A 15079-nucleotide genomic window follows, 5' to 3' on the forward strand; every position below is an offset into this window, starting at 1 on the left:
TCAACATGAATGCTCCTGTATGTTTTTCTACCCTTTCCACTGATTTCCAGGATACATCTGATGATTCAAAAGAATTCACCTAAGGACTTTGTGCTGACTTTTGGCCCAAACAATAGTGTTTCTCCCTTTTGGATTTGCACTTGGGAGATTACCACAAACATTCTCACAGACTGGATTTACTCATACATCATCAGGGATGTTTGATACATTGTGACCCCAAGCAACTCCAACTTATTGCCTAGATGGTAGATGTGTCTTAATGTTTTTTAGGCATCTGTTTGAGAACATGCAGTGGGTACTATGGAGGCAAGAAAGTTTGCTGCTAGAAAATCATGTATAGGCAAATGAAAAAGTTTTTTAGGTGGTGCCAATAAAACAACCAACACCAATTCAGAGCTAGTATTTCTCTGGTGTTACTATCCTACAGTCTTCTGTCTTACTCTATCAAGGTTTGTCAGCTATTTCATCAGGTCAGCCCATGGATCACCACCTTTCAGTGCAGTCTCATGTGAAAATATTTTAATAAGTGGTGCTACATAAGAAGCCTCCCAGAAAAACAGTGGCTTCTGCTTGAGATCTTAATTTTGTAGTAGAGAAATCAACTTCTTCTTCTTCTTTCAGCTTTTTCCCGGATCACCTGTCCGCTCATGATTGGCAGTGGAGTTTTACGGTGTTGAGTTGCCAGCCCGGCGCCCATTCCATAGAATGCACACACATGCACACACTCACACCTAGGGCAAATTTAGAGTGTCCAATCCATCTACAGCATGTCTTTGGGATGTGGGAGGAAACCCACGCGAACACAGGGAGGACAACACAGACTCTGCACAGAAGGCACCCCAGTTGAGGATCGAACCGGACAACCTCTTGCTGTGAGGTGGCAACGCTAATTGCTACACCACCGTGGCCACCCTTGTATTAGAGAAACCAACAGTTGCTCCATTTGAACCAATTGATCTGGCTAACTTGAGGTTCTGAACAAGCAAATAGTTTTACTGATTGCTTTGACCTTTACAAGAAGAGTATCTGAGCTGGAAACCTCTATTACAGAGGCAGGATTTCTTTGAGAACTAATCCTCCTTTTATGCATAAAATGGTATCTGAGATTACTTTAAACAAGTCTGCCCATCTCCTTATCTCCTTGTTTTCTTTCCAGAACCCAAAAATTAAAGAGAATGGATACTTCATACCTTGGATGTATCCCCAGGGAGCTTTGGCACTGCCTTGACAGAACAAAATCTTTCAGAACTTCTGATCAGTTGTTAATTCATTTTTTTTTTTTTTTTTTACCACCACAACAGAAACTATTCCGGGCAGGGTCAAGGCTCATTCTGTCAGGGCCTTTGCTTCACTTATGGCCTTTTGGAATACGTTAAATGTAACGTATTCTAGAAGCAGCAGCTTGGTCCTCTGTGCATACTTTTACAAAACACTGTAAACTGGATTCCTTCTCCAGGTGTAGAGCAGGCTTTGCTATGTCCATTCTCCAGGGCTGCTGGACCCTTTCCCTTCCACGTCCCAGTTGTTTTAAGCTGTGGTAATCTACCCAAATAGCTTAGGCTATTGCAACAGTGATCAGTCTGAAAAGCATAGTACACTTGTGTAAGTAAGCTTACCATAAGAGTAGATACTTGAATGATCACTAATGCAGTAACCACTCTCTCCCTCAATCCCCTTTGTTTTCCTTTTTCTATGTGTGTTTTATGCCAGGGTGTGGACATGTATTTTTCCTTTTCTTAGTAAAGTCCTGTCAGGATTTAGTTTTCCTCCTTTGTTGGCCTGAAAGCTCTGAAGGCTTTGTCTCCAAACAGGTCATTTTAGTCAGCGCCACTTAAGCTTAACTATAGGTGAAGGCATATGGAAGATACCCTGACATTTTGGAAGCTGGCTAGCTGTTATATCCTGTACAGGGTATAACCTATATAGCTTAGCCTACTGCAGCAGTGATCATTTAAACATGTACTGTTATAAGTTTACTTACACAGCTCTACTTTCTTTGGTCTGACACGCAACAGACCTGGTGTAATGTTTGACGTTTGCTTTTTTGAGGTTTACCATAAATCATTATCACAATACATAATTTTCATGAAAGTTAGTGGTGTACATGCCAAAAAATGCAGCAAAATAATAAAATTTCATCACTGAAGGAAGATTATTATTTTAAAACTAGTTATGGTTTAGAGATGTATCACTTAAAAATTACAGTTAGTGGAGGGAATTAATGGTGAATTTGTCATTTTATTAATAGAATGTGAAAATTTCTCACTTCTGTGCGACCATTCAGAAAATTCAGTTGTGCATATACACTAACGGGCAAAAGTTCCATTGGCAGATGGAATTGATAATGCAGTGTTTAGTGGGACCAAGTTTTCAGAGCTATGTTCTGCTGAAGTATGTGGTTGTATATGCTTATCTCCCATAATAAGTGCTTTTAGTGTGTGCTGTTGATTTTACTAGATCAAGAGAAAAGACTGTTTATAGATGTGCTGCATAAATTGGCTAATTCAATGCGTCAGTCAGCGTTCTAGAGTTTGATTGCTTAAACAAGAAAGGATATCAACACCATTTACTGAAAACATTTAAACTGTGAACATAGCTTTGAAAAGGAACAGTATTACTTTTTGGGTTACATTTTAACTGTATTGTGTATTTGACCTTTTAGTATGTCTGAATACATCATGAACCTAATAACTTAAAAATATGAGGGGTGTAGACTATGTTTTGGGGAAAGGGGAGAGAATTTTTTGTCTCAATTTTCTTTGGGCAAGCTTGCAGTGTGTAGCTTATAGACTGAAGCTTTTCAGCAATGTTTGTGCCTGCTACTGAGCTTTTTAGTTTCACTTTATTTTTATGAACTGCACCTGAAACAGGTGTAGAAAACATTCATGGTGACTGGTATTTATTCCTAATAGAAATAGATTAGCATTATGTTTTTAAAAGAAACACAGTAACAACATCTTTGTTAGGTGCTTTTTGTTGCAGCTCAGAAGATGCAGTGTTTTTTCTCAGAAGTGTGGAAAACCTAAACATTTGAAACAATAGCAAGTGAATAAGAAATAGCCTCACCAGCTTCCTTAATGCATTCACTAGAACAGCGCACAATTTATTTGTTTAAAGGTAGCCAGTGTACTTTTTCTTAGGGCTAAAAGTTAATCTTTACTGCAAGTATGCAGCCATTTAACATCTGGGAGATGAGTAGACATAACAGAAGAACAGGTAGCAATCAGTATAAATGGAAATATGGACTGTGTGACATGCACTTCAGTGTTTGCTAACACTGGTTTTAGATTAGGTAGTGTCTGCGGATACAACCATCTGTTTGAGGGTGCGTATGACTTTGTAGTTGTTTCACTACTGGCCCTTTCTGCTTGTCCTTTTCTGGATGTATGCTAATTTAACTGGTTTATCCTGTTGTCAAATTCCCTTTTAACTTCACCACTGGTAGATGCATCTACATGTGTGCGTTTGTTCACTTATGTGTTGCAATACTAAACTGAAACTGTGTCCAAGGAGACCAAGGTGTTTATCATAGCAGTCAGCTGATGGAGGGCAGTTCTTAATCATGAGAATTGCTCACAGGCAGACATCCACCTCCAAGTGCAAGTTCTCTAGTTTGTTTGTAACTCGTGCCTGGTGAACTCTTCTAGCCCACAACATAGCAACTTAGAAGGCCAAAATGAAAAGCTGCCTACACCATTTTCATTATATTTTTTTGTTACAAGTGATTGATTTTAGGTATGTTAGTCCTTCCAGGTGACTTCCAGAGTAGTAATTGGAATCTAATAAAATTAGACCATACTTCTCTGAAGGACATACTACTACTGTACATGATGGAGGGAGAAAGGGCACAGAAATGAATAGGTTGTGCTTGACTTTCTCTAATGATGTCAATAAAATCTGTGACATAGTAAAGAAGAATTGGCCTATTTTATTGACAGATCCAGAGATTGGTAAGGTTGTAGGCCATATTCCTAGATTTAGTTTTAAGAACAGTATAAACTTGAAACAACGTTTATGCTATAAACGTAACCGAATGAAAGATTCACTTCGCAACGTAAAGGCACATATGCCTGTAGGGCATGTAAGATTTGTTCGTATATGGTCCTCTTGCATGGTCAAACATCCGCTGCATTTAACACCTATAGAATTTCATTTTTATGCTGATTGTTGCATCAAAAATAGTGTATTTAGCGAAGTGCAACCTATACAGTGCATTCTACATAGGTAAAACTAACCGTATGTTGAAAGAGAGAGTTATGGAGCACTTAAATGATATACGCAACAATACATCTACAAATGCACTAGCTAAGCATGTATCTGACTGTGTTGCTCGGCACACCTTTAAGTTTTTAGTATTACAAAAAAATTAATGAAAGCCTTAGAGAAGGAGACATTTGCAATTATACTGAATGTATAGAGCTAAGGTGGATAGTTGACTTTCAAGGCTTATGCTCCACCTGATTTGAGCAGCGCTGATGTTAGGTTGTCTGTCTCGCCTTCATTCTTGCTGGTTGGGTTTGGAGCCGATCCTCGGCTCCGACTCGGCCATCTTCAAAAGCTCGAGAGCTGCTTACTGGCTCAAGGCCCCCCTATATCCCATGATGCCTGGCGCTAGATACCCAGATCTCGTTTGCCGCTTCTGCTACGAGGTTGCGTTTACTGGCTCAGGTCGTATTTTTTTCACTTTGATATATATTTAGAATTTTTGTATATTATTAGTTAGAATACTTAGTGTTCATACATAGTTGTAGTATTTGTAGGTATTTGTTAGTGTTTAATTCTCCCTCTTCATTTTCTTCTTAGAGAGTTTTCCCCCTCCCTCCCCCACTCCCGTTTTCCTTTTTAAGTTAAGCGGTTTCAGTTAGAGGCTTATCCTTGTTTCCTTCTTTAAGGTAGTAAAATTGTGGTAGTTGTAGGTCCGTTTAGCCTTTCTTATATTATAAAGTGTGTGTGCGCTGTTAGGGTGTGGTAACTTGTGTGGACTGTGTCTGTTTTTTTCTAGTTACCAACTTCCCTTCATACTCTTTCTTTGTATTTTGATTTTTCCTTTACTGGAATGTCTAAAGACACGAAAGTGTCTGGATTCAAGAAGTGTGACTCATGCTGTCAGAAAATGTCACTGACAGATGGTCACACTTCTTGTGTCTATTGCTTGGGCGCCCTACACCTGCAGGACTCTTGTTCGTTGTGTCACGCCTTTAGTCCAAGAGTCCTGCAGGAGCATAGGAATAAGCTTATCCTTAGGGGTTTGCTTAAACCTGAAGGATCACCGGCCAAGGCTCAGTCAGTGAAACCTTCCAAGCCATCGAAGCCACTGGCTGCCAGTTTGGAGCCGTCGTCAGGTGTGGCGTCTGTTTAACTTCGGTTCCGGCTGGAACCGAAGTACCTATCTCAAAGCCAACATCGGCTCCGACTGGAGCCGAAGTACATATCTCCCAGTTGGCCCAGACTCTTCTGTTGGGACCGTCAGGGAGTCGAAAACGCTCCAGATCACCATCCTTAGAGTCGATACATCCGGCTCCGGGGTCGCCCTTGTTGCAGTCGGAGAGAAGTCACCGATCCCACTTTTCTCGGTTGTCTAGACTATCTGACCATGATTTGGAGAGAGTGGTGAGCAGGCTTTTAAAATCGCAGGCCCTGGCTAAAATGCTATCCAGCCCCCCTCATCAGGGTTCGGCTCTACCTATCTCTGCAGTAGTTCCTCCTTCGACTCATTCCTTGAACTTGGAGCCGGAGCATGCTGAGGCTGGGATTGTGGGACCGTCTGCACCGATACCTCCCCTTTCGGTTCCGTCGTTGGCTCCGATCTCTTCCATGGTACCATCCTTGGAGGGTTCTGGGCACCGGGACTCCCTCGTCGGCTCCGAGGGGGCGAGTGGCATCGGACCCTTGTCCGACCCCATTCTCCCTCTCGGAGCTTCGACGCAGGTGAGTTTGGCTCCTACATCTGCTTCAGAGCCGTCTCTCTCTGTGCCGGGAAGGATTCCGGTCTCTTCTGAGCCTTCTCCGATATCGGGAAGAGGCGCCTTAGAGGTCATGAAGAGTGTGCTGGCATCTGAGTCAGCCTCACGGTCAGCCTCATCGGGCCCCCCCCCCCATGGTGCCTGCTCCTGCCTCTGCTCCTCCTCCAGACCCCAAGCGTGGGGCACAATCGCTCCAGGGCACCCCATTGGGTGTATCTTCCTCTTCTGAGGCCTCCCCCGTTCATTCAGAGGAGCCCCCTCGAAAGAGGAAATGCAAGAGGAAGCATGTTGACTCCCCTGAGTCTGTCACTTCAGATACCAACTTGGAGGAGTCGGAAGGATGCCCGAGATCCCCCTCTGAGGACGTCTCTTTCTCAGACATCCTTGTGATTCTTAGTTAGAGGGGGAACTGGACTACCCTTAACCCTTCCGAGGATGAGTCTGTATTCCTGGACGTGTTTGGATCCCGACCCTCTACCTCCTGGGTGTCCCTGCCTTTCGATCCACTGATGTCTGTAGTGGCTCGAATGGCGTGGTCAGCTCCAGGCACAATGGTGCCAACTCCCTGCAGGCCCACAAAATTTATTACTGCCCCACAAGACGAGCAATTTCTGACCAAGGGTGTTCCCGTTGATGCCATGGTGGTAGCAGCGGCCACAAAAAAGGAGTTGGATTTAACTTCTTCGTCTGTCCATCCCCCTAATAAGGAATCTAGGACGATGGACAGATATGGGAAGTGGATGTTTTCCTCAGCGACCTTCTCCATGAGATCGCTGAACTATTTGTGCCACTTTAACCGCCTTCAAAGGGATCTCCTTAAAGAGCTAGGAGTTACCCTTCAAGATCCATCAGCTGTGGGGGCCCAGGCTAAGGTTGCCTCCCAGCTGGTAACTCTTAATTCGGTAGTAAACTCCTCCATGCGGCTCATCTCTTATGCAGCCGATGGCACGAGGAGGCACGCTTGGATGCGGTTATACAACTTTGCGGAACCCTTCAGGGCATCTTTCACCAACACCCCCTTTGATGGTTCTGCTCTGTTTGGACCACAGGTGAAGGATACCCTTACCAGGTGTGAGCAGATAGGCAAGACTCTCTGCTGTGGGAGTCCGTTTTTCCACTCCTTCAAGACCATATCCCAAGGGTCAGAAGAGTGGGAAAATGTGGTTCCGGAAACCCCAGGGAGCCGTGCCTGACACGTGGAGAGTTCCCCTCCAGGGGCAGAGGAGGGAACAATAGACGCTGCCCTAGGGGCAGAGGGGGCCCACAAAATCAGGGCCAAAGAGAATCTTTCTCTGACAAGCCCTTCCAGCATCCCTGAAGTGCTGCCCCGGCTGTCCACCTTTGGAGGCAGTCGGGGGAAGATTTTCGCTGTACCCAAAAGCCTGGCAAAGTATAACACAAGACAAATTGGTACTGTCTATCATATCCGAAAGCTACAAAATCCCCTTCCTTCACGCTCCACACCTTCCCAACAAATCCCTTCCAGATGTTCCACCCAATCTAAGGGATCAAGCACTTCAAGAAATTTCAAAACTACTAAGAAAGAGCCATCCAGTCAGTCCCAGCAGACCAGCAAGGATCCAGAATTTACTCAAGGTTCTTTTTGGTACCAAAAAAGACTTGGGGGACTGGAGACCCATTCTGGATCTCAGCAGACTAAACAGGTCTGTTCAAAGAACGAAGTTCCGGATGGTTACGCTACAGTCCATTTTACCCTTTCTGGGTCAGGACAATTGGATGTGCTCCATAGATCTTCAGGACGCGTACTACCATATCAAAATGGACAGACGCTCCAGAAGATTCCTCCGCTTCCGGCTGGGAGCCAGTCATTATCAGTTTAGAGCTCTGCCCTTTGGTCTCACCACAGCCCCCAGGGTGTTCAAATGTTTGGCAGTAGTTACCGCTCGCCTGAGACGGCAAGGATTCCAGGTGTTTCCATATTTAGACGACTGGCTCCTTACTGCTACCACCAGGCATCACCTTCTGCGAGCCAGTGACTACACCATCCAAACTTGCTCCAAACTAGGCATCACAATAAATTTCGAAAAGTCTGCATTGTCACCTTGTCAATCTATCACCTTTATAGGCGCTCACTTAAATACAAAGGACATGTCAGCAAGACTTCCAGTAGACAGAGTGTTAGACAATCGACGACATGTGCAGGTCTTATTAGGATGCAAAACAATTCAGGCCAGATTCGTCCTAAGAACATTGGGTCTCATGGCAGCAGCTATCATACAAGTCCCCCTTGCATGTTTTCACATGAGGATTCTTCAGTGGATGCTGTTCACACAATGGTCCTTCCAGCAGCTCCCAATGTCTCACATGATAATGATCACACAGTCATGCAAAAACCAACTTGTTTGGTGGATGGTTTCCCTATCATTACACCAGGGCAGACGAATTTGTTCTTCCTCCTCTAGTAGCTACAGTGACCACGGATGCTTCCCTGATCAGGAGGGGGGGGCATTTTCAGGGCAGAACAGTCCAAGGCACCTGACAGCCTCATGAGTACCATCTGCATATCAACGTCTTGGAGATGAGGGCTTTTAGCATTGCAAGCTCTTCAGAACACTCTTCCCACCGGGCCATTGCAATTCAAACAGACAATATGTCAGTAGTATGGTACATCAACAAGCAGGGCGGAACCAAGTCCTACCCCTGGTGTCGAGAAGCACTCAGACTTTGGCAGTGGACGATCTCTTCCCAATGGTTTCTGATAGCAGCGCACATCCCTGGGAAGTCCAACATTATAGCAGACAGGCTGAGCAGAGCAATTCTCATGCCTCATGAGTGGTCTCTCAATCAGACTGTGGTGGACAAAATCTCCGCAAATGGGGTCAGCCTTGCTGCGACCTTTTTGCCACCCTCTTCAACAGCAAGTGTGACAATTTCTTTTCTCTCCTTCCTCTTCCCAGACACTTCCCCAGAGGCGCTCTAGTTCACGATTGGCCTCAGGGACTTCTTTATGCATTCCCTCCATTTCCCCTGATTCCCAAACTAATACAGAAAGCTACCACATTGGGATGCAAGATGATCCTTATTGCACCTTACTGGCCTCGACAAATTTGGTTCCCGTTCCTGCATCATCACCTTCTGGAACGACCCTGGACCCACTTCCAGACCTCCAGATCCATCAGTCGGGTGGGCTGCACCAATCTCTTCAATCTCTCCAGCTCACTGCTTGGTTGCTCCACTTCCGACCTTAGCCAAGCTTCCGAACATCTCCCACTCAGTGCGTGAAATCATCTTATCATCGCATAAGTCTACCACTAGAAAAAGTTATGCTAGTAAGTGGAAACGTTTTTCCTTATGGGCAGAGAACAGGAATATTGATCCCTTTTCAGCCCCTGTTCACCATATCTTCGTGGGATCTGAATTTGATTTTAGCTTCCCTGATACTGCCCCCCTTTGAACCTGCAGCTTCTTGTTCTTTGAAGTTTCTTTCTTGGAAAACCCTTCTGGTTGCAATTACGTCGGCTAGAAGAGTTTCTGAACTTCAGGCTCTGTGTTCGTCGTCCTTACCTAGTTTTTCACAATGATAAGAGTTTCTCTTCGGACTAACCCTTCCTTTCTTCCAAAGGTTGCTTCCGATAATAATTTGAATCAGTACATTGACCTACCTGTGTGTTTTCCAAATTATTCCAACAAAGCGAAATACAGATTACATCAGTTGGACGTTCATAGACAATTACGCTTTTACTTGCATAGAACCAAGCAAATCAGAAAATCAGACCAGTTGTTCCTGTCCTATGCTGAGGGTAAACAATTTATACCGGTGTCGAAAGTAACCTTATCTAGGTGGTTGACATCTATTATTACATTTATATATCACTTAAGGAATAAAGAGCTTCCTGCTAAACCAAAAGGTCGCTCCACTAGAGCTCTAGCTACTTCAGTGGCCTTTCAGGCAAGATTGCCAATGGAAACCATTTGTGCGGCAGCTACATGGGCCAATCCTCATACCTTCATTTCACATTATAAGCTGGATGTGGCCTCCAGGAGCAGAGCTGATTTTGGTTCCACTGTTCTGAAGAGTCTGTTCTGATGAGCCACCCAGGATTGAGGTGCTAGGGACGCTGTCCCAACCAGCAAGAATGAAGGCGAGATAGACAACTTAACATTAAGAAGTTATGTACCTACCATAACGTAACATGTTAGTTGTCATCTTCTCGCCTTCTTTCTTGCGTCCCACCCTCCATCCCCCTATCCTAGTAGACCGAGAAGAGTTCCTTATGTTTTTTTTTATCACTGGCTGAGTCTTCTCTGGCTATTACTTTTCACTATCAGTCTCTCCAGTAGGTTCATGTATCCTACTACAGTTTACTGTATTATTATTATTATGATTGTTATTATTATGTCTGTAGTTAGGTTTACCAAACGAGATCTGGGTATCTAGCGCCAGGCATCATGGGATATAGGGGGGCCTCGAGCCAGTAAGCAGCTCTCGAGCTTTTGAAGATGGCTGAATCAGAGCCGAGGATTGGCTCCGAACCCAACCAGCAAGAAAGAAGGCGAGAAGAAGACAACTAACATGAAACGTTATGGCAGGTACATAACTTCGTAGTTCTTTAAAGCCTATTTTAAGGAAACAGGGCTTGCCCCACTGATTTTTTTTATTGCAAGTTTTTATTGGCTGCTTTATATATTTAAACTGTGAATGTATTTTTAGTTTTTATTAAGGTCTGAAGAAGAGGGTAACCTTAAACTCTCACCTTTTATTGGAAAAAAGTGTTTCACTCTACAGCAAGTATGCCTTTTTCTTTACAATATACTTGTGTTTTGGGTTTATTGGTTCCATCACTTTCTTACTTTTTAATTTTAGTTTTATTGGGTGTTGAGTTTAAGCAACGGTGAGTTAAAAGTTAAGAATTTAGTTAAAGGGGATTTTGGAGGTATCTAGAGATGGGTATGGCATTTCTAAGAAGTAGCGTTTAGCTTACAGAAGCAAAGGAAAGGTTTAACATGAAGTACCCTAAAATACTACTGGGAGATAAAGTATGTGCAAGTAGCACTGTTTTTAGAAAGGTTTCTTCTGAATTTCCTTCAGACAGATGTGTTATGAAGTTCAACAGGGAGAGAGCCCCATAATTTGTCTGCCAGGCTGGAAAAGGTGTGTTGTGTGATTAACCCATATTAGGACACCATTGGCTTCCAGACAAAACTGCTAAAGTGCATCACCTTGTAGCTAAGGGATCAGAGTAGAATCTCAGTGAAGGGCTTTAGGTAAAAGACAGAGCAGCAGTAGATCTATCTTGTTCTGTGGGGAACGATTTAGACTTCTGAAATATGACACAGTCATTCTTATCTTTCAGGAAAGAGAAGCATGGTTTGCAAAATCTTTTTTGAGAGGGTTTCAAGATTCTATAGTGGCATAGGTGAGTTAATGGTAAGTCTGAGGGCTGTTTTTGCCAACTGTGTATATCCCTGTAAAGAAGAAATTGGGAGATCTGGTGGCATCAGGTTGTTGTTTTTAGGTTAGTAATGTCATACTTAAGCTGGGATAAAGATTGACATCTAAGTATTTGAGAGAGAGAAAATATATTTGGTGGGCTTCTTGGTTTATGTTAAGAGGGGATTTAAAAGTGTGGGCACATATGTTTGGGGGGGTAATTAACTTAGCTTCATTAGACTGCCAAAAAATATTACTTGGGCAAACTGTGATTTCCCCCTAACACCAATCAGCCATGATTGTAGGTTTTGGAGTGTCAGAGTTCCTGCAGTATAGTAATAGTTGGAGTATGTCTGGCCATTTGGATATAGCGTAGTTTGCTTTTGGCACACAGTCTTGCTGTTGTGGTACTGACTTTATGGCTGTTGGACTTAAGTTTCATTTGTCTAGGCGTACCATTCCTTCTCGTATTGGCCCCAAACCACAATAAGAAGGATAAGCACAACTAAAGTATAGGCAGTTAAGTATAGCCATTTACCATGTTTTGGGACACAGTCAGATTGTGCTAAACTATGCAGTAACTGGAGGTTTTGGCTGAATCCCAGACACTGGATCTGTGCGACGGAAATCTGAATATTAAACTAACAAACCATTCTGTGATATGAGGGCATTTGAATTTGTTAATCACAAGGTCTTGTAACCTAAAGAATGGACTTGGTTAAGAGGCAGTTAAATGGAGCGAATGAACTTTATAGATGGGACTTTTCAGAATACTGAACAAGCCTAACTACAGTGACTACCTTCAGATTTGGAGTCTGTACTGCCTGCCTAGAGTCCCATACTACTGTTTGTGTCTGTTATTGTGATTCAGCTACCCTGCTGCTGACTACAGTTAGCAGATTTTTATTGTCTTTTCAGGTTGTTGTGAGTACCATCCCCCCCCCCCCCCAAAAAAAAAAAAGTTTGCTCATTACTGCCCAGACCACATTCTTCTTTCTCTTACACTGCTTATGACTTGCTAGATGGAAAGGGACAAATGTACAATCATTCACAATTATCTCCTTTTAATTTAAAAATCAAGGTACACGATCATTAAAAAAAGGTTATTTTGGACTTACTGTAGGCAAAAGGGTTTTCAGTAAAGTTAGAGATTAGGAATTAAAGGAACTGTGTGAACTTCTTGGTTTTTCTGCTACAGCATCTCACAACTGACAGTTATACTAGTTCAGGGCCATTGGGTGAAACGATTGATGTATAATTTGTTCACATTATAAGCTTTGCCTACACATCTGTGAAACATGTCTGTCATAGTTTTATGTATTCTGAATGAATCCTTATTATAATTGAATGTTAATCTTGTATAATGTCTGTATAGTCATTTAAATGAATTGGTGTGCATGCATGTATTTATTGACTAAATGGCTTCTGGCTGAATTAGGGATGTAATGGTTCTTCCAACTAGTCTACCCACCATGTTAATTAATGAAGAAAGAAAGAAAATGTGAACAGTGTGCATCAAGCTATTTACATTTGTATATGTGTTTTTGGTTTCTATTTCTTAATGTTAAAAAATGTTTCTTGTCTGTAAACAGGGACACGGCAAACACAGTAAAGGAGAAGTTTGGGAAGAAATTGTATGAATCCCTCTTGGTGTAAGTAATTCATAGTACCCCATTGTGGCCTTCAAAGAGTGTTATTTTTTTTACTTCTCAGTCAGTAGTATGATTTTATCATATTTTGCTTCTATCTCAAGAAATGTGGTTTGTTTGCTACTGATTTCAGGGTGTAGTTGGTAGTGCTGTTCTGCACATGGAAGGACTTAAATTTCCAGACTCTTATGTTTAGGCAGTCTTCAGCTATGTAGAGCTGTTTGTGTATTTGACATGTACATTTTTTCCTCTGTAGACTCGTATTGTTTAGTAAAAAGCAGTTTTGGGTTGTGTTTGTGTATACATTAATTGACGTGTAGAGAATGTCTTTAAATGTGTAGGAAGTGAAACTTTTCACTAATTATGGTCAGAATTTTGAAAACAAGTCATGTTAAGTTGTCTATCTCGCCTTCATTCTTGCTGGATGGGTTGAGTTGGTTCCACCCGCTCGAGGCTCCCCTTATATCCCACAATGCTTGAGTTACCTCAGATCTCGCTTGCCCTACACAGGTTGGTTGCTTCTACGGTTCCTGGTGAGTGTTAGCTTTTTATACTAAAAGTTATTCTTTTTCCAACCTTAATTCTTCACAAATTAGTGTAGAATATAGTTTTTATCCCCGACCCTGGTTCTTCCCTTGGCCTTCCCTTCCATAGGGTGTGTTTGTGTAGTTTCTTTAACTTTTTTGTGCTTATTTTTACTAATTATTTTAGTGTTAATATTTTTCTGACAGGGTATAACTGTGTGTTTGGTGTGTGTTAGTGTACACCTGTCAGTTAGGATTATGTCAAAGGAAGCAAAGGTCTCTGGATTCAAGAAGTGTGATGCGTGCTGTCAGAAAATGTCTCTGACAGACGCTCACACTTCTTGTGTACTGTTTCTGGGGCCTTTGCACCTGCAGGACTCCTGTGCTGTGTGCCATGGCTTCAGCCCCAGGGTCCTGCAGGAGAGAAAGAACAAGTTAATTTTGAGAGGCTTGTTAAAACCTGAGGATTCCCTGTCAGTGTCAACAGGGAAGCCCTCGATCTCAGGTTGTTCAACCTTGCCTTTATCTCTTTGCCTTTGCGGGGCTCGCTGGCGATAAGACTCAGTCCACAGTTTCTGTGGCTGTCGGCTCCGACAAGATCTTCGGAGCCGACAACCAGAAAGAGGTCTAGGTCACCTTCTCTTGGCTCCGTTCATTCGGCTCCAGGATCTCCCCTGCTGTCTGCGGGCCAAAGGTCTCATTCCTCTAGGTCATCGAGGCTTTCCGATCATGACCTTCAGAGGGTGGTGAGTCGACTACTTAAGTCCGAGGCACTTGCCCAGATGCTTCAGAGCCCGACTCATCAGTCGGTGCCTGCCCGTCCATCAACTCTTTCCTCCTTCGACTCTTTTGAGTTCGGCGAATGTCGAGCCGGGTCGGAACCGAGACTGTGGTCACCGGGCCGAGACAATTGTCTTAGGCTCCGTTCTTCCATGGAGGAATCTCGGCGGACTTCCCTCGTCGGCTCGGGTGAGTGGCATCGGACCCCCTCTCCCTCTCGGTGCTTCGGGCGTGAGTTCGGCTCCGACATCGGCCTCGAGCCATCACTGTCGGTGCCGAGGGGTTCTTCGGAGCTCCTCGGGCGGGGACCTCTGGCTCTGCCTGACAGGGTGCTGAGGTCATGCGGAGTGTGTTAGAGCCTGGCTCTACTCCACAGTCGGCTCAGTCAGCCCCTCCCTCTATGCTGCCTCAGGGTAAGTCGACTCACTCCCTCATCCCGGACCGTAGAGAGCCAGCTCCTCAAGAGCCCCCTTTGGGATTTCATCCTCTTCCGAGGCCTCTCCTGATTTGGCAGAAGAGCCCCTCGGAAGAGGAAGTGGAAGCACATTGACTCACCTGAGTCTATCACGGACACAGATCTGGATGATTCTGATCTGAAGATGTCTCATTTGCAGACATTCTGGAGATCCTTAAACAGAGGGAAATTGGCCAGCCCTCAACCCTTCAGAGGGCGAATCTGTGTATCTTGAGGTTTTTGGCTCTCGCCTTCCACCTCCTGGGTGTCCCCCTTATCCCCTCATGCAGGTGGTTGCTAAGAAGGCATGGGCGGCT

General features: G+C 43.8%; 1 protein-coding gene across 1 annotated transcript in view; it reads left to right on the forward strand.

The window, feature by feature from the left end:
* The window catches only part of LOC122788772 (glycogen [starch] synthase, muscle-like), an 879353-nt gene that overhangs the window by 23423 nt on the left and 840851 nt on the right, over window positions 1-15079 (forward strand). The window contains exon 2 of the mRNA XM_044055667.1: window positions 12948-13007. Coding sequence (XP_043911602.1) covers window positions 12948-13007 — 60 coding nt within the window. The remainder of the gene's footprint in view (window positions 1-12947; window positions 13008-15079) is intronic.

Source organism: Protopterus annectens, chromosome 14.part0, assembly GCF_019279795.1.
Source record: "Protopterus annectens isolate FY-2018-M chromosome 14.part0, PAN1.0, whole genome shotgun sequence".
NCBI classification, from domain to species: Eukaryota; Metazoa; Chordata; order Ceratodontiformes; family Protopteridae; genus Protopterus; species Protopterus annectens.